Below are 19648 nucleotides of genomic sequence, written 5' to 3'. Positions count from 1 at the left end.
CACTAAACATCGCTCATAGTGTAACACATATTACAGCGCTAAATAATTGAGCTCATCTTAAGACCTTAAGTAAAGTGTTAGGGTTAGAATAAAAGTTTAACAAAACACATGTAACACGTGTTAAAATAAAGTATTACACATATTTTACATTTATTATGTGTATATATATTATTATTGAAATAAATGTCTAAAACGTGTTTTAAAGTGATGGTCTATGGCAAGATCGGAAGGGCTCTAAAGTTATATATATTTACACATACAAATATACCATATCCATTTAAAACAATTGTAACAACCTTTTCTTTTTAATGACACAATGAGTCCACGGATCATCTTAATTACTAATGGGATATTCACCTCCTGGTCAGCAGGAGGCGGCAAGAGCACCACAGCAAAGCTGTTAAATATCACCTCCCTTCCCTCCCACCCCAGTCATTCTCTTTGCCTAAGTTAAGAGCAAGGAAGTGGTAAAGTTAGGTGTTAGAAAAGATTCTTCAATCAAGAGTTTATTATTTTTATAGTAGTACAAGATTGTGCTGCTTTGTCCTAGGGTGTAGCCGTAGTCCATATCAGTCTCTTCAGTAGAGCAGTGGTGGCTTTAGAGCAATGGGAACTTGTGGGACATAATTCTCACTGCGCTTCCCATATATTGATGCTGCCTTAACCCAGAGAACCTGAGGGATATTTACTCAGGAATTTCTTTTCTTTCACAGGCCCATGTGGAGGAGAGGACCTCTAAAGTCTGGTGAACTGCCTTGCTATCAGGCAGACATTTGAGGTAAGTGCTACTTTATTATTTCTGGGACTAGAGCAAAGACACTCAGAAAAAAAGGGAGCACTTCACCATCGACATTACACAATATAAGTGGCTCATAAAATATCCACTTTATTATTGGGACAATGTACACTTTTAGAGACTGAGAGAACTGGACAGCATTAAGCAGGCACTGGGAGACAAGAATTTGTTTATGGCGTTTTTTCTCACAAAATACCGACCGGGAGATTAGGTTATTGTTAGCAATGCCCATGATGGGCGGACCCTTCTGAGTTGCGTGCCCTTTCATTGCGCCTCAGTGTATAGACACAAGCGGGTCAGAAAGTTCCAGTCTATGCCTAGAAACTCATGTTCTACGTTAAACATGCGTTTCTAGGACCGGAAAGCAGCTGTGTCGTTCCCCTATCGAGTCAGGATCGTTTTCCTACAATGAAAGAGGTTCTCCAGTCTTGCAGTCAGGTAGGCACCTCAGCAAAGCTGCTGAGGTGTATGGGTGTCATTTTATTTGCTTTCAGTTCAATGGAGTACGCTTTTTACATTCAAAGTAAAAAAGTTACACTTTTAAATTTAAAGGGGCAGTAACGTTTTTGCACTTACATTTTTTCATAATTGTACTATTGTGATTCAGAATGGACCAAGGGGCCTTGCAAAATGTCTCTTGTTCCTTGTGTTTGGATGCCAATGTGGAACCACCAATCCCTTTTTGTTCCTCATGTATTGAGAGGACTTTAAATTATAGGGATAGACTTTTTTCTGAGCCAACTTGTTCTAAAGCGGATGTTGTTCAAAAGTCTAATGACGAGGTTTAATATATGCTGCATCTTTCTCCTCATGTGTCCGAAATTTTACCACCCTCACATGCAGTGCCCTGCGCTTCCTCTCTAGCTCCCGTGGGTGTCTCTTTAAAAGACATCGCTTGTCTTATGTCTTCTGCAGTTTCAGATGCGTTGTCTGCTTTTTCAATGTTGCAGGGAAAGCGTAAGAGGAAAATTGGACATTCAGTAAGCAAGGTTTATGACGCAGTTGTTGCAATTTCGGAGGTCCCCTCCCAGAAGCCTGAAGAGGAGGATTCCGTAGTAGCATCTGAAGAGGAAGTTTCAGATTCGAAAAGTGTAATTCCTCTTGCTGATACTGAGGTTGTATCTTTCAGGTTTAAGCTAGAACACCTCCATCTGTTACTTAAGGAGGTTTTAGCTACTTTGGATGACAGCGACTCCACGGTAGTTGTGGTTCCTAAGAAGTCCAGTAAGCTGAACAAATATTTCAAGGTTCCTTCCTCGACAGACGTGTTTCCGGTCCCAGACCAAGCTTCTGAGATCATTGCTAAGGAGTGGGAGAGACCGGGTATTCCTTTTTTCTCCATCTCCTATATTTAAAAAGATGTTTCCCATAGCCGACTCTATTAAGGAGGCTTGGCAAACAGTTCCCAAGGTTGAAGAAGCCACTTCCACCTTGGCTAGAAGAACTACTATTCCCATAGAGGATAGTTGTGCTTGCAAAGATCCTATGGACAAGAAATTAGAGGGTTTACTCAAAAAGATGTATGTACACCAGGGCTTACAATGGCAGCCAGCTGTGTGCATTGCTACCGTCACTAGTGCGGCTGCATATTGATTTGATGCATTGTCTGATGCTATCAGGACAGAAACTTCTCTGGATGAAATCCAGGATAGGATAAAAGCTCTTAAACTGGCTAATTCCTTTATTACGGATGCTTCCCTTCAAGTTATCAAACTGGGAGCAAAGATTTCGGGTTTCTCTATTCTAGCTCGCAGAGCTTTATGGATAAAACCTTGGTCTGCGGATGTGTCCTCTAAGTCTAAGCTTCTAGCTATTCCTTACAAGGGGAAGACCTTGTTTGGACCTGACTTGACGGAAATTATCTCTGATATCACGGGAGGTAAAGGTCATCTTCTCCCTCAGGATAAGAGAAACAAACAAAAAGGACGACAGAGTCATTTTCGTTCCTTTCGAAATTTCAAGGGAAATTCTCCCTCTACCGCTTCCAAGCAGGAAGAGTCTAAACCTGCATGGAGACCCAATCAGTCTTGGAATAAGGGAAAAAATCCAAAAAGCCTGCTATTGAATCAAAGACAGCATGAAAGGCATGCCCCCGATCCGGGACCGGATCTTGTAGGGGGCAGACTTTCCTTCTTCGCTCAGGCTTGGGTTCAAGATGTTCAGGATCCCTGGGCAATAGAAATAATGTCCCAGGGATACAAATTAGAGTTCAAAAGTTTTCCTCCCAGAGGAAGGTTTCTGCTTTCAAGATTATCTGCAGACCAGATAAAAAGAGAGGCGTTCTTACACTGCGTAGGAGACCTCTCCCACCTGGGAGTGATTGTTCCTATTCCGATACAGGAACAGGGTCTGGGTTTTTATTCCAATCTGTTCATGGTTCCCAAAAAAGAGGGAACCTTCTGACCAATTTTAGATCTCAAGAGTCTAAACAAATTTCTCAGGGTACCGTCCTTGAAGATGGAAACTATTCGTTCCATTCTTCCTTTGATCCAAGAGGGTCAATTTATGACAACAGTGGATTTAAAGGACGCATACCTGCATGTTCCCATTCACAGGGATCATCTCAAGTTCCTAAGGTTTGCTTTTCTGGACAAACGCTTCCAGTTCGTGGCTCTTCCTTTCGGTCTTGCCACCACTCCCAGAATTTTCACGAGAGAGAGAGAGAGAAAAAGAGAGAGAAAAAGAGAGAGAGAAAGAGAGAGAAAGAGAGAAAAAGAGAGAGAGAGAGAAAAAGAGAGAGAGAGAAAGAGAGAGCGAGAGAGAGAGAGAGAGAGTCAATTACAATAATTCATTAAATCATGATGTAAATAATTGACATATTGATTATTGTATTGCACTAAATAAAAACAATAAACACTATAAGGGGTTTAATAATAATGAGGATTTAATAATGTGATTGCTAGATAAATTTGCTACCAACAAATAGATAACATGAAGTGGAATACAGTGATGAAATATAACATTTATGAAATATAACTGCAGCTTAAAATTGTTCATATAGAGAAATAACACTGAGGTATCCGATGTAATAACTGTCATTATGTATCCTTAAATGTTTTTAAATTTTTGATACTTTGCACTGTTAATTAGTTGGTAAGGTTATTACCAAACATCACCACTAGGTGGAGCCCTAGGACCCTGTGAGGTCAGTGTGGCGCCAATGAATGTATATAAAAATGGCATGAAGTGTTTGTATCATTAGCATGACTAAGGGGTTAAAACCCCGAAATGTTGCTGTTTTAAACAATTCCTATTAAAGGTTAATAAACTATCCAAGTAATGGTAATACATTACTCAGGGGTATTGCAGCTATACCCTGTCACTCGTGCACTATCAAGTAGCAGCTGTGCTGAAATCCCATCCTACATTAGAGCACCTTGGGGTTAGTAAAAGTCAGAACAGGTTTTGTAGCTTGCCCCTTAGTTGCCGATTTATCAAAGCGTCAACTGATAATACGCTTGAATTCCATGTCATCTTCGACACGAATCTGATCCGCCGTAGTTAACAAAGTGTCAACATCGTTAAATGTTGCAACGTTAGACGTAATATATGCTCCCGCGAGATCAATCCGACGCAGATCGATGCTTGCGTCATTCCATATGTTACAAATTCACATTCGACTCTATTTGACCCTCTTCCCAATTTATTAAACATTCAACAGGTACGCTTGCGTCTATTCTGCCGCAGCACACCTATCGTTCAAACCACCACCCTTGAGGCTGTGAATGCTATAGAAGTCAATAGGAGTCTGAAAACACAGAAAGGTTATGTTCGATGCTACAAGAGAATGAAGCATATTACATAATAAAAGTACTTATGGATTATGTTACATCTTTCTCTCTCATTACAAAGCAAGGGGACAATATTATTGCTTCAAATTTAGTGCACTAGTAGCTATAGGGATAAAAATGAAATAAATACATTACATAATATAGCTAACTACCTTTTTTGGATAAATCTATTTGCACTATGTTTAACGCATGTAATACAAGTCCCACTCTCCACTTCACACCAAATTTGACGCAACACTTTTCACATCAAATTTGACGCAAACTTATAAACAACATAAACAATCCACAAACTAGTGAAGTTTTGCACCACTTTTGATTGGGATATGTATAATCTAACATTAAACTGTCATGAATCTGATACAGCAGAAATTAAAATCAGCTCTTTACTGTCATGCTATTTTCAGTATTCTTCCTTCTCTTGAATTTCATTTTCATTAAGAAATGTCATGTAATATGCCAGCCCATTTTATAACACCTGTGTAGGGGTGGTGTTTAAAACTAGACTGCAATCAGGAGGGGTTACACAGGTGCAGAGAGAAAACTGGCCCAGCTCTTAAAATATCCATTGATTGCAAATAAATACATATGATACCCTGATTACATGTTATATTCGCAATTATTCCTGCTCAGAATAATAATAAATTGACACTATATACATATAGTGGTATAAATAAACACAGAGATATGAAAGACAACAATGTTTAGAACAAAAAAGGAATTTAGGGACATGTAAATATGTTTGCAAAAGATTTCTGACATACACACACATGTATGTTAGCGTGCTCCTTAGACCTCCATATGTTAGCGTGCTCCTTGGACCCTCCATATGTTAGCGTGCTCCTTAGACCTCCATATGTTAGCCCGCTCCTTAGACCTCCATATGTTAGCGTGCTCCTTAGACCTTCATATTTTAGTGTGCTCCTTAGACCCTCCATATGTTAGCGTGCTCCTTAGACCCTCCATATGTTAGCGTGCTCCTTAGACCTCCATATGTTAGCGTGCTCCTTAGACCTTCATATGTTAGCGTGCTCCTTAGACCCTCAATATGTAAGCGTGCTCCTTAGACCCTCCATATGTTAGCGTGCTCCTTAGACCTCCATATGTTAGCGTGCTCCTTAGACCCTCCATATGTTAGCATGCTCCTTAGACCTCCATATGTTAGCATGCTCCTTAGACCCTCCATATGTTAGCGTTCTCCTTAGACCTTCATATGTTAGCGTGCTCCTTAGTAGACCTCCATATGTTAACATGCTCCTTAGACCTCCATATGTTAACGTGCTCCTTAGACTCTCCATATGTTAGCGTGCTCCTTAGACTCTCCATATGTTAGCCCGCTCCTTAGACCTCCATATGTTAGCGTGCTCCTTAGACCCTCCATATGTTAGCGTGCTCCTTAGACCTCCATATGTTAGTGTGCTCCTTAGACCCTCCATATGTTAGCGTGCTCCTTAGACCTCCATATGTTAGCATGCTCCTTAGACCCTCCATATGTTAGTGTGCTCCTTAGACCTCCATATGTTAGTGTGCTCCTTAGACCTCCATATGTTAGCGTGCTCCATAAACTCTCCATATGTTAGCGTGCTCCTTAGACTCTCCATATGTTAGCGCACTCCTTAGACCTCCATATGTTAGCGTGTTCCTTAGACCCTCCATATGTTAGCGTGCTCCTTAGACCCTCCATATGTTAGCATGCTCCTTAGACCCTCCATATGTTAGCGTGCTCCTTAGACCCTCCATATGTTAGCGTGCTCCTTAGACCTCCATATGTTAGCGTGCTCCTTAGACCCTCCATATGTTAGTGTGCTCCTTAGACCTCCATATGTTAGCTTGCTTCTTAGACCCTCCATATGTTAGCGTGCTCCTTAGACCCTCCATATGTTAGTGTGCTCCTTAGACCTCCATATGTTAGCGTGCTCCTTAGACCTCCATATGTTAGCGTGCTCCTTAGACCTCCATATGTTAGCATGCTCCTTAGACCTCCATATGTTAGCATGCTCCTTAGACCTCCATATGTTAGCGTGCTCCTTAGACCCTCCATATGTTAGCTTGCTCCTTAGACCTCCATATGTTAGCGTGCTCCTTAGACCTCCATATGTTAGCATGCTCCTTAGACCTCCATATGCTAGCGTGCTCCTTAGACCTCCATATGTTAGCATGCTCCTTAGACCTCCATATGTTAGCGTGCTCCTTAGATTCTCCATATGTTAGCGTGCTCCTTAGACCTCCATATGTTAGCATGCTCCTTAGACCTCCATATGTTAGCATGCTCCTTAGACCCTCCATATGTTAGCATGCTCCTTAGACCTCCATATGTTAACGTGCTCCTTAGACCTCCATATATTAGCGTGCTCCTTAGACCTCCATATGTTAGCGTGCTCCTTAGACCTCCATATGCTAGCGTGCTCCTTAGACCTCCATATGTTAGCATGCTCCTTAGACCTCCATATGTTAGCATGCTCCTTAGACCCTCCATATGTTAGCATGCTCCTTAGACCTCCATATGTTAGCATGCTCCTTAGACCTCCATATGTTAGCGTGCTCCTTAGACCCTCCATATGTTAGCTTGCTCCTTAGACCTCCATATGTTAGCGTGCTCCTTAGACCTCCATATGTTAGCATGCTCCTTAGACCTCCATATGCTAGCGTGCTCCTTAGACCTCCATATGTTAGCATGCTCCTTAGACCTCTATATGTTAGCGTGCTCCTTAGATTCTCCATATGTTAGCGTGCTCCTTAGACCTCCATATGTTAGCATGCTCCTTAGACCTCCATATGTTAGCATGCTCCTTAGACCCTCCATATGTTAGCATGCTCCTTAGACCTCCATATGTTAACGTGCTCCTTAGACCTCCATGTATTAGCGTGCTCCTTAGACCTCCATATGTTAGCGTGCTCCTTAGACCTCCATATGCTAGCGTGCTCCTTAGACCTCCATATGTTAGCATGCTCCTTAGACCTCCATATGTTAGCATGCTCCTTAGACCCTCCATATGTTAGCATGCTCCTTAGACCTCCATATGTTAACGTGCTCCTTAGACCTCCATATATTAGCGTGCTCCTTAGACTCTCCATATGTTAGCGTGCTCCTTAGACTCTCCATATGTTAGCGTGCTCCTTAGACTCTTCATATGTTAGCGTGCTCCTTAGACCCTCCATATGTTAGCGTGCTCCTTAGACCTCCATATGTTAGTGTGCTCCTTAGACTCTCCATATGTTAGCGTGCTCCTTAGACTCTCCATATGTTAGTGTGCTCCTTAGACTCTCCATATGTTAGCGTGCTCCTTAGACTCTCCATATGTTAGCGTGCTCCTTAGACTCTCCATATGTTAGCGTGCTCCTTAGACTCTCCATATGTTAGCGTGCTCCTTAGACTCTCCATATGTTAGCGTGCTCCTTAGACTCTCCATATGTTAGTGTGCTCCTTAGACTCTCCATATGTTAGCGTGCTCCTTAGACTCTCCATATGTTAGCGTGCTCCTTAGACTCTCCATATGTTAGCGTGCTCCTTAGACTCTCCATATGTTAGCGTGCTCCTTAGACTCTCCATATGTTAGCGTGCTCCTTAGACCTCCATATGTTAACGTGCTCCTTAGACCTCCATATATTAGCATGCTCCTTAGACCTCCATATGTTAGCGTGCTCCTTAGACCTCCATATGCTAGCGTGCTCCTTAGACCTCCATATGTTAACGTGCTCCTTAGACCTCCATATATTAGTGTGCTCCTTAGACCTCCATATGTTAGCGTGCTCCTTAGACTCTCCATATGTTAGCGTGCTCCTTAGACTCTCCATATGTTAGCGTGCTCCTTAGACTCTCCATATGTTAGCGTGCTCCTTAGACCTCCATATGTTAGCGCCTAAGGCTTTCACTCGAGAGAAAACGTTTTACTTTCAGCTTGTAACATGACTGCAAGAACAAGAGAACTACTGATTTAACTTGTGCTGATAGTGCTAATATGTTTGTGCTTCACTTGTAATCTAAGCAATATGGGAGCTGTCAGTAAAAAGAGTTGGTTCCTTACCATGCTGATTCCACCAGAGTTTTTATCTGTGCACATGCTCTCTAGAGGCGCCATCCCAATGGTCGGCCCATTAAAAGTCTTCCCCCTAGAAGAAATAAGGTACAAGTAATTTGTATGCTGGGTTCTGTACATTAAATTCAAATTGTATTTATGATTCAGACAGAGCACACAATTTTAAACAACTTTCCAAATTACTTCTAATATCAAATGTGCTTCATTCTTTTGGTATCCTTTGTTGAAGGACAAGCAATGCACTACTGAGAGGTAGATGAGCACATCAGGTGAGCCAATGTCAAGAGGTATATATTTTGCAGCCGCCAATCAGCTGCAAGCTCCCAGCTGTTCAGTGCTGATCCTGAGCCTACCTAGATATGTTTTTCAATAAATAATACCAAGAGAATGAAGCAAATTAGATAACAGAAGTACATCTTAAAGTTTAAATTGGAAATCTCTTTCTGACCCCTGAAAGTTTACTTTTGATTTTACTGCCCCTTTAATGAATCAGTGGGACAGGAGCACTCACGTGACAAGCTGGGCATTGTCATGCTTTTTCCTAGACCTCTGCTTCTGCTGCCACTCCAGGAAAGAGTAGAGACTTCTGTTGGCATCGTATGTCACTTCAGAATGATCTCTGTCTGTCCAGACCTCCAGGCCAATCAGAGCAACCTTAATGTTCATTGGCAAGTAGAACTGTGTAAAATAAAGGAGAAAAATCATCCATAAATACTTCTGCATCTGCATGAGAGACACAGTATCAGAAACCCCTCTCTGATACACTGTATCTGTAACCCCTCTCTGTCACACTGTATCAGTAACCCCTCTCTGTCACACTGTATCAGTAACCCCTCTCTGTCACACTGTATCTGTAACCCCTCTCTGTCACACTGTATCTGTAACCCCTCTCTGTCACACTGTATCAGTAACCCCTCTCTGTCACACTGTATCTGTAACCCCTCTCTGTCACACTGTATCAGTAACCCCTCTCTGTCACACTGTATCTGTAACCCCTCTCTGTCACACTGTATTTGTAACCCCTCTCTGTCACACTGTATCTGTAACCCCTCTCTGTCACACTGTATCTGTAACCCCTCTCTGTCACACTGTATTTGTAACCCCTCTCTGTCACACTGTATCTGTAACCCCTCTCTGTCACACTGTATCTGTAACCCCTCTCTGTCACACTGTATCAGTAACCTCTTTCTGACACACTGTATCAGTAACCCCTCTCTGACACACTGTATCAGTAACCCCTCTCTGTCACACTGTATCAGTAACCCCTCTCTGACACACAGTATCAGTAACCCCTCTCTGACACACTGTATCAGTAACCCCTCTCTGAAACACTGTATCAGTAACCCCTCTCTGACACACTGTATCAGTAACCCCTCTCTGACACACTGTATCAGTAACCCCTCTCTGACACACTGTATCAGTAACCCCTCTCTGACACACTGTATCAGTAACCCCTCTCTGACACACTGTATCAGTAACCCCTCTCTGACACACTGTATCAGTAACCCCTCTCTGTCACACTGTAACAGTAACCCCTCTCTGACACACAGTATCAGTAACCCCTCTCTGACACACTGTATCAGTAACCCCTCTCTGACACACTGTATCAGTAACCCCTCTCTGACACACAGTATCAGTAACCCCTCTCTGTCACGCTGTATCAGTAACCCCTCTCTGACACACAGTATCAGTAACCCCTCTCTGACACACTGTATCAGTAACCCCTCTCTGACACACTGTATCAGTAACCCCTCTCTGACACACTGTATCAGTAACCCCTCTCTGACACGCTGTATCAGTAACCCCTCTCTGTCACACAGTATCAGTAACCCCTCTCTGTCACGCTGTATCAGTAACCCCTCTCTGACACACTGTATCAGTAACCCCTCTCTGACACACTGTATCAGTAACCCCTCTCTGACACACAGTATCAGTAACCCCTCTCTGTCACGCTGTATCAGTAACCCCTCTCTGACACACTGTATCAGTAACCCCTCTCTGATACACTGTATCAGTAACCCCTCTCTGACACACAGAATCAGTAACCCCTCTCAGACAAACAGTATCAATAACCCCTCTCTGACACACAGTATCAGTAACCCCTCTCTGACACACTGTATCAGTAACCCCTCTCTGACACACAGTATCAGTAACCCCTCTCTGTCACGCTGTATCAGTAACCCCTCTCTGACACACAGTATCAGTAACCCCTCTCTGTCACACTGTATCTGTAACCCCTCTCTGTCACACTGTATCAGTAACCCCTCTCTGTCACACTGTATCTGTAACCCCTCTCTGTCACACTGTATCTGTAACCCCTCTCTGACACACAGTATCAGTAACCCCTCTCTGTCACACTGTATCAGTAACCCCTCTCTGTCACACTGTATCAGTAACCCCTCTCTGACACACTGTATCAGTAACCCCTCTCTGTCACACTGTATCTGTAACCCCTCTCTGTCACACTGTATCAGTAACCCCTCTCTGTCACACTGTATCTGTAACCCCTCTCTGACACACTGTATCAGTAAACCCTCTCTGTCACACTGTATCAGTAACCCCTCTCTGTCACACTGTATCAGTAACCCCTCTCTGTCACACTGTATCAGTAACCCCTCTCTGACACACAGTATCAGTAACCCCTCTCTGACACACTGTATCAGTAACCCCTCTCTGTCACACTGTATCAGTAACCCCTCTCTGACACACAGTATCAGTAACCCCAATCTGACACACTGTATCAGTAACCCCTCTCTGACACACTGTATCAGTAACCCCTCTCTGTCACACTGTATCTGTAACCCCTCTCTGTCACACTGTATCAGTAACCCCTCTCTGACACACTGTATTAGTAACCCCTCTCTGACACACAGTATCAGTAACCCCTCTCTGACACACTGTATCAGTAACCCCTCTCTGTCACACTGTATCAGTAACCCCTCTCTGTCACACTGTATCAGTAACCCCTCTCTGTCACACTGTATCTGTAACCCCTCTCTGTCACACTGTATCAGTAACCCCTCTCTGTCACACTGTATCAGTAACCCCTCTCTGTCACACTGTATCTGTAACCCCTCTCTGTCACGCTGTATCTGTAACCCCTCTCTGTCACGCTGTATCAGTAACCCCTCTCTGTCACACTGTATCTGTAACCCCTCTCTGACACACTGTATCAGTAACCCCTCTCTGTCACACTGTATCTGTAACCCCTCTCTGTCACACTATATCAGTAACCCCTCTCTGACACACTGTATCAGTAACCCCTCTCTGACACACTGTATCAGTAACCCCTCTCTGACACACAGTATCAGTAACCCCTCTCTGTCACGCTGTATCAGTAACCCCTCTCTGTCACGCTGTATCAGTAACCCCTCTCTGACACACAGTATCAGTAACCCCTCTCTGACACACTGTATCAGTAACCCCTCTCTGTCACACTGTATCTGTAACACCTCTCTGTCACACTGTATCAGTAACCCCTCTCTGTCACACTGTATCTGTAACCCCTCTCTGACACACTGTATCAGTAACCCCTCTCTGTCACACTATATCTGTAACCCCTCTCTGTCACACTGTATCAGTAACCCCTCTCTGACACACTGTATCAGTAACCCCTCTCTGTCACACTGTATCTGTAACCCCTCTCTGTCACACTGTATCAGTAACCCCTCTCTGTCACACTGTATCTGTAACCCCTCTCTGACACACTGTATCAGTAAACCCTCTCTGTCACACTGTATCAGTAACCCCTCTCTGTCACACTGTATCAGTAACCCCTCTCTGTCACACTGTATCAGTAACCCCTCTCTGACACACTGTATCAGTAACCCCTCTCTGTCACACTGTATCTGTAACCCCTCTCTGTCACACTGTATCTGTAACCCCTCTCTGTCACACTGTATCTGTAACCCCTCTCTGTCACACTGTATCTGTAACCCCTCTCTGTCACACTGTATCAGTAACCCCTCTCTGACACACTGTATCAGTAACCCCTCTCTGACACGCTGTATCAGTAACCCCTCTCTGACACACAGTATCAGTAACCCCTCTCTGTCACGCTGTATCTGTAACACCTCTCTGTCACACTGTATCAGTAACCCCTCTCTGTCACACTGTATCAGTAACCCCTCTCTGACACACTGTATCAGTAACCCCTCTCTGTCACACTGTATCTGTAACACCTCTCTGTCACACTGTATCAGTAACCCCTCTCTGTCACACTGTATCAGTAACCCCTCTCTGTCACGCTGTATCAGTAACCCCTCTCTGACACACAGTATCAGTAACCCCTCTCTGACACACTGTATCAGTAACCCCTCTCTGACACACTGTATCAGTAACCCCTCTCTGACACACTGTATCAGTAACCCCTCTCTGACACGCTGTATCAGTAACCCCTCTCTGTCACACAGTATCAGTAACCCCTCTCTGTCACGCTGTATCAGTAACCCCTCTCTGACACACTGTATCAGTAACCCCTCTCTGACACACTGTATCAGTAACCCCTCTCTGACACACAGTATCAGTAACCCCTCTCTGTCACGCTGTATCAGTAACCCCTCTCTGACACACTGTATCAGTAACCCCTCTCTGATACACTGTATCAGTAACCCCTCTCTGACACACAGAATCAGTAACCCCTCTCTGACACACAGTATCAATAACCCCTCTCTGACACACAGTATCAGTAACCCCTCTCTGACACACTGTATCAGTAACCCCTCTCTGACACACAGTATCAGTAACCCCTCTCTGTCACGCTGTATCAGTAACCCCTCTCTGACACACAGTATCAGTAACCCCTCTCTGTCACACTGTATCTGTAACCCCTCTCTGTCACACTGTATCAGTAACCCCTCTCTGTCACACTGTATCTGTAACCCCTCTCTGTCACACTGTATCTGTAACCCCTCTCTGACACACAGTATCAGTAACCCCTCTCTGTCACACTGTATCAGTAACCCCTCTCTGTCACACTGTATCAGTAACCCCTCTCTGACACACTGTATCAGTAACCCCTCTCTGTCACACTGTATCTGTAACCCCTCTCTGTCACACTGTATCAGTAACCCCTCTCTGTCACACTGTATCTGTAACCCCTCTCTGACACACTGTATCAGTAAACCCTCTCTGTCACACTGTATCAGTAACCCCTCTCTGTCACACTGTATCAGTAACCCCTCTCTGTCACACTGTATCAGTAACCCCTCTCTGACACACAGTATTAGTAACCCCTCTCTGACACACTGTATCAGTAACCCCTCTCTGTCACACTGTATCAGTAACCCCTCTCTGACACACAGTATCAGTAACCCCAATCTGACACACTGTATCAGTAACCCCTCTCTGACACACTGTATCAGTAACCCCTCTCTGTCACACTGTATCTGTAACCCCTCTCTGTCACACTGTATCAGTAACCCCTCTCTGACACACTGTATTAGTAACCCCTCTCTGACACACAGTATCAGTAACCCCTCTCTGACACACTGTATCAGTAACCCCTCTCTGTCACACTGTATCAGTAACCCCTCTCTGTCACACTGTATCAGTAACCCCTCTCTGTCACACTGTATCTGTAACCCCTCTCTGTCACACTGTATCAGTAACCCCTCTCTGTCACACTGTATCAGTAACCCCTCTCTGTCACACTGTATCTGTAACCCCTCTCTGTCACACTGTATCTGTAACCCCTCTCTGTCACGCTGTATCAGTAACCCCTCTCTGTCACACTGTATCTGTAACCCCTCTCTGACACACTGTATCAGTAACCCCTCTCTGTCACACTGTATCTGTAACCCCTCTCTGTCACACTATATCAGTAACCCCTCTCTGACACACAGTATCAGTAACCCCTCTCTGACACACTGTATCAGTAACCCCTCTCTGACACACTGTATCAGTAACCCCTCTCTGACACACTGTATCAGTAACCCCTCTCTGACACACTGTATCAGTAACCCCTCTCTGACACACAGTATCAGTAACCCCTCTCTGTCACGCTGTATCAGTAACCCCTCTCTGTCACGCAGTATCAGTAACCCCTCTCTGACACACAGTATCAGTAACCCCTCTCTGACACACAGTATCAGTAACCCCTCTCTGACACACTGTATCAGTAACCCCTCTCTGACACACTGTATCAGTAACCCCTCTCTGTCACACTGTATCTGTAACACCTCTCTGTCACACTGTATCAGTAACCCCTCTCTGTCACACTGTATCTGTAACCCCTCTCTGACACACTGTATCAGTAACCCCTCTCTGTCACACTATATCTGTAACCCCTCTCTGTCACACTGTATCAGTAACCCCTCTCTGACACACTGTATCAGTAACCCCTCTCTGTCACACTGTATCTGTAACCCCTCTCTGTCACACTGTATCAGTAACCCCTCTCTGTCACACTGTATCTGTAACCCCTCTCTGACACACTGTATCAGTAAACCCTCTCTGTCACACTGTATCAGTAACCCCTCTCTGTCACACTGTATCAGTAACCCCTCTCTGTCACACTGTATCAGTAACCCCTCTCTGACACACTGTATCAGTAACCCCTCTCTGTCACACTGTATCTGTAACCCCTCTCTGTCACACTGTATCTGTAACCCCTCTCTGTCACACTGTATCAGTAACCCCTCTCTGTCACACTGTATCTGTAACCCCTCTCTGTCACACTGTATCAGTAACCCCTCTCTGACACACTGTATCAGTAACCCCTCTCTGACACACTGTATCAGTAACCCCTCTCTGTCACACTATATCTGTAACCCCTCTCTGTCACACTGTATCAGTAACCCCTCTCTGACACACTGTATCAGTAACCCCTCTCTGTCACACTGTATCTGTAACCCCTCTCTGTCACACTGTATCAGTAACCCCTCTCTGTCACACTGTATCTGTAACCCCTCTCTGACACACTGTATCAGTAAACCCTCTCTGTCACACTGTATCAGTAACCCCTCTCTGTCACACTATATCAGTAACCCCTCTCTGTCACACTGTATCAGTAACCCCTCTCTGACACACTGTATCAGTAACCCCTCTCTGTCACACTGTATCTGTAACCCCTCTCTGTCACACTGTATCTGTAACCCCTCTCTGTCACACTGTATCAGTAACCCCTCTCTGTCACACTGTATCTGTAACCCCTCTCTGTCACACTGTATCAGTAACCCCTCTCTGACACACTGTATTAGTAACCCCTCTCTGACACGCTGTATCAGTAACCCCTCTCTGACACACAGTATCAGTAACCCCTCTCTGTCACGCTGTATCTGTAACACCTCTCTGTCACACTGTATCAGTAACCCCTCTCTTTCACACTGTATCAGTAACCCCTCTCTGACACACTGTATCAGTAACCCCTCTCTGTCACACTGTATCTGTAACACCTCTCTGTCACACTGTATCAGTAACCCCTCTCTGTCACACTGTATCAGTAACCCCTCTCTGTCACACTGTATCAGTAACCCCTCTCTGTCACACTGTATCTGTAACCCCTCTCTGACACACTGTATCAGTAACCCCTCTCTGTCACACTGTATCAATAACCCCTCTCTGTCACACTGTATCTGTAACCCCTCTCTGTCACACTATATCTGTAACCCCTCTCTGTCACACTGTATCAGTAACCCCTCTCTGACACACTGTATCTGTAACCCCTCTCTGTCACACTGTATCTGTAACCCCTCTCTGTCACACTATATCTGTAACCCCTCTCTGTCACACTGTATCAGTAACCCCTCTCTGACACACTGTATCAGTAACCCCTCTCTGTCACACTGTATCTGTAACCCCTCTCTGTCACACTGTATCAGTAACCCCTCTCTGTCACACTGTATCTGTAACCCCTCTCTGACACACTGTATCAGTAAACCCTCTCTGTCACACTGTATCAGTAACCCCTCTCTGTCACACTGTATCAGTAACCCCTCTCTGTCACACTGTATCAGTAACCCCTCTCTGACACACTGTATCAGTAACCCCTCTCTGTCACACTGTATCTGTAACCCCTCTCTGTCACACTGTATCTGTAACCCCTCTCTGTCACACTGTATCAGTAACCCCTCTCTGTCACACTGTATCTGTAACCCCTCTCTGTCACACTGTATCTGTAACCCCTCTCTGACACACTGTATCAGTAACCCCTCTCTGACACACTGTATCAGTAACCCCTCTCTGTCACACTGTATCAGTAACCCCTCTCTGTCACACTGTATCAGTAACCCCTCTCTGTCACACTGTATCTGTAACCCCTCTCTGTCACACTGTATCAGTAACCCCTCTCTGTCACGCTGTATCAGTAACCCCTCTCTGACACACAGTATCAGTAACCCCTCTCTGTCACGCTGTATCTGTAACACCTCTCTGTCACACTGTATCAGTAACCCCTCTCTGTCACACTGTATCAGTAACCCCTCTCTGACACACAGTATCAGTAACCCCTCTCTGTCACATTGTATCAGTAACCCCTCTCTGTCACACTATATCTGTAACCCCTCTCTGTCACACTGTATCAGTAACCCCTCTCTGACACACTGTATCAGTAACCCCTCTCTGTCACACTGTATCTGTAACACCTCTCTGTCACACTGTATCAGTAACCCCTCTCTGTCACACTGTATCAGTAACCCCTCTCTGTCACACTGTATCAGTAACCCCTCTCTGTCACACTGTATCAGTAACCCCTCTCTGTCACACTGTATCTGTAACCCCTCTCTGTCACACTGTATCAGTAACCCCTCTCTGTCACACTGTATCAGTAACCCCTCTCTGTCACACTGTATCAGTAACCCCTCTCTGTCACACTGTATCTGTAACCCCTCTCTGTCACACTGTATCAGTAACCCCTCTCTGTCACACTGTATCAGTAACCCCTCTCTGTCACACTGTATCTGTAACCCCTCTCTGTCACACTGTATCAGTAACCCCTCTCTGTCACACTGTATCAGTAACCCCTCTCTGTCACACTGTATCTGTAACCCCTCTCTGTCACACTGTATCTGTAACCCCTCTCTGTCACACTGTATCAGTAACCCCTCTCTGACACACTGTATCAGTAAACCCTCTCTGACACACTGTATCAGTAACCCCTCTCTGTCACACTGTATCTGTAACCCCTCTCTGTCACACTGTATCAGTAACCCCTCTCTGTCACACTGTATCTGTAACCCCTCTCTGTCACACTGTATCTGTAACCCCTCTCTGTCACACTGTATCAGTAACCCCTCTCTGTCACACTGTATCTGTAACCCCTCTCTGTCACACTGTATCAGTAACCCCTCTCTGTCACACTGTATCAGTAACCCCTCTCTGTCACACAGTATCAGTAACCCCTCTCTGTCACACAGTATCAGTAACCCCTCTCTGACACACAGTATCAGTAACCCCTCTCTGTCACACTGTATCAGTAACCCCTATCTGTCACACTGTATCAGTAACCCCTCTCTGACACACTGTATCAGTAACCCCTCTCTGTCACACTGTATCTGTAACCCCTCTCTGTCACACTGTATCAGTAACCCCTCTCTGTCACACTGTATCTGTAACCCCTCTCTGTCACACTGTATCTGTAACCCCTCTCTGTCACACTGTATCAGTAACCCCTCTCTGTCACACTGTATCAGTAACCCCTCTCTGTCACACTGTATTTGTAACCCCTCTCTGTCACACTGTATCAGTAACCCCTCTCTGTCACACTGTATCAGTAACCCCTCTCTGTCACACTGTATCTGTAACCCCTCTCTGTCACACTGTATCTGTAACCCCTCTCTGTCACACTGTATCAGTAACCCCTCTCTGACACACAGTATCAGTAACCCCTCTCTGTCACGCTGTATCTGTAACCCCTCTCTGACACACTGTATCAGTAACCCCTCTCTGTCACACTGTATCTGTAACCCCTCTCTGTCACACTGTATCAGTAACCCCTCTCTGTCACACTGTATCAGTAACCCCTCTCTGACACACTGTATCAGTAACCCCTCTCTGTCACACTGTATCTGTAACCCCTCTCTGTCACACTGTATCAGTAACCCCTCTCTGTCACACTGTATCTGTAACCCCTCTCTGTCACACTGTATCAGTAACCCCTCTCTGACACACAGTATCAGTAACCCCTCTCTGACACACTGTATCAGTAACCCCTCTCTGTCACACTGTATCTGTAACCCCTCTCTGTCACACTGTATCTGTAACCCCTCTCTGTCACACTGTATCAGTAACCCCTCTCTGTCACACTGTATCTGTAACCCCTCTCTGTCACACTGTATCTGTAACCCCTCTCTGTCACACTGTATCAGTAACCCCTCTCTGACACACTGTATCAGTAACCCCTCTCTGACACACTGTATCAGTAATCCCTCTCTGACACACTGTATCAGTAACCCCTCTCTGTCACACTGTATCAGTAACCCCTCTCTGTCACACTGTATCAGTAACCCCTCTCTGACACACTGTATCAGTAACCCCTCTCTGTCACACTGTATCTGTAACCCCTCTCTGACACACAGTATCAGTAACCCCTCTCTGACACACTGTATCAGTAACCCCTCTCTGTCACACTGTATCTGTAACCCCTCTCTGTCACACTGTATCTGTAACCCCTCTCTATCACACTGTATCAGTAACCCCTCTCTGTCACACTGTATCTGTAACCCCTCTCTGTCACACTGTATCTGTAACCCCTCTCTGACACACTGTATCAGTAACCCCTCTCTGACACACTGTATCAGTAACCCCTCTCTGACACACTGTATCAGTAACCCCTCTCTGACACACAGTATCAGTAACCCCTCTCTGTCACGCTGTATCAGTAACCCCTCTCTGTCACACAGTATCAGTAACCCCTCTCTGTCACACAGTATCAGTAACCCCTCTCTGTCACACTGTATCAGTAACCCCTCTCTGTCACGCTGTATCAGTAACCCCTCTCTGTCACACAGTATCAGTAACCCCTCTCTGTCACACAGTATCAGTAACCCCTCTCTGTCACACTGTATCAGTAACCCCTCTCTGACACACTG

The 19648-nt window shown here is 45.0% G+C and overlaps 1 protein-coding gene across 1 annotated transcript in view; it reads right to left on the bottom strand.

Moving 5' to 3' along the window:
* Window positions 1-19648, bottom strand: part of LOC128650429 (disintegrin and metalloproteinase domain-containing protein 33) — a 371794-nt gene that overhangs the window by 75956 nt on the left and 276190 nt on the right. Inside the window, exons 9-10 of the mRNA XM_053704369.1 lie at window positions 9133-9299; window positions 8610-8694 (exon numbers count right to left, since the gene is read on the bottom strand). Of these exons, the coding sequence (XP_053560344.1) occupies window positions 8610-8694; window positions 9133-9299 (252 nt within the window). The remainder of the gene's footprint in view (window positions 1-8609; window positions 8695-9132; window positions 9300-19648) is intronic.

Source organism: Bombina bombina, chromosome 2 (genome assembly GCF_027579735.1).
Source record: "Bombina bombina isolate aBomBom1 chromosome 2, aBomBom1.pri, whole genome shotgun sequence".
Taxonomy (NCBI): domain Eukaryota; kingdom Metazoa; phylum Chordata; class Amphibia; order Anura; family Bombinatoridae; genus Bombina; species Bombina bombina.
This window is presented reverse-complemented; position numbering and strand designations above follow the sequence as displayed.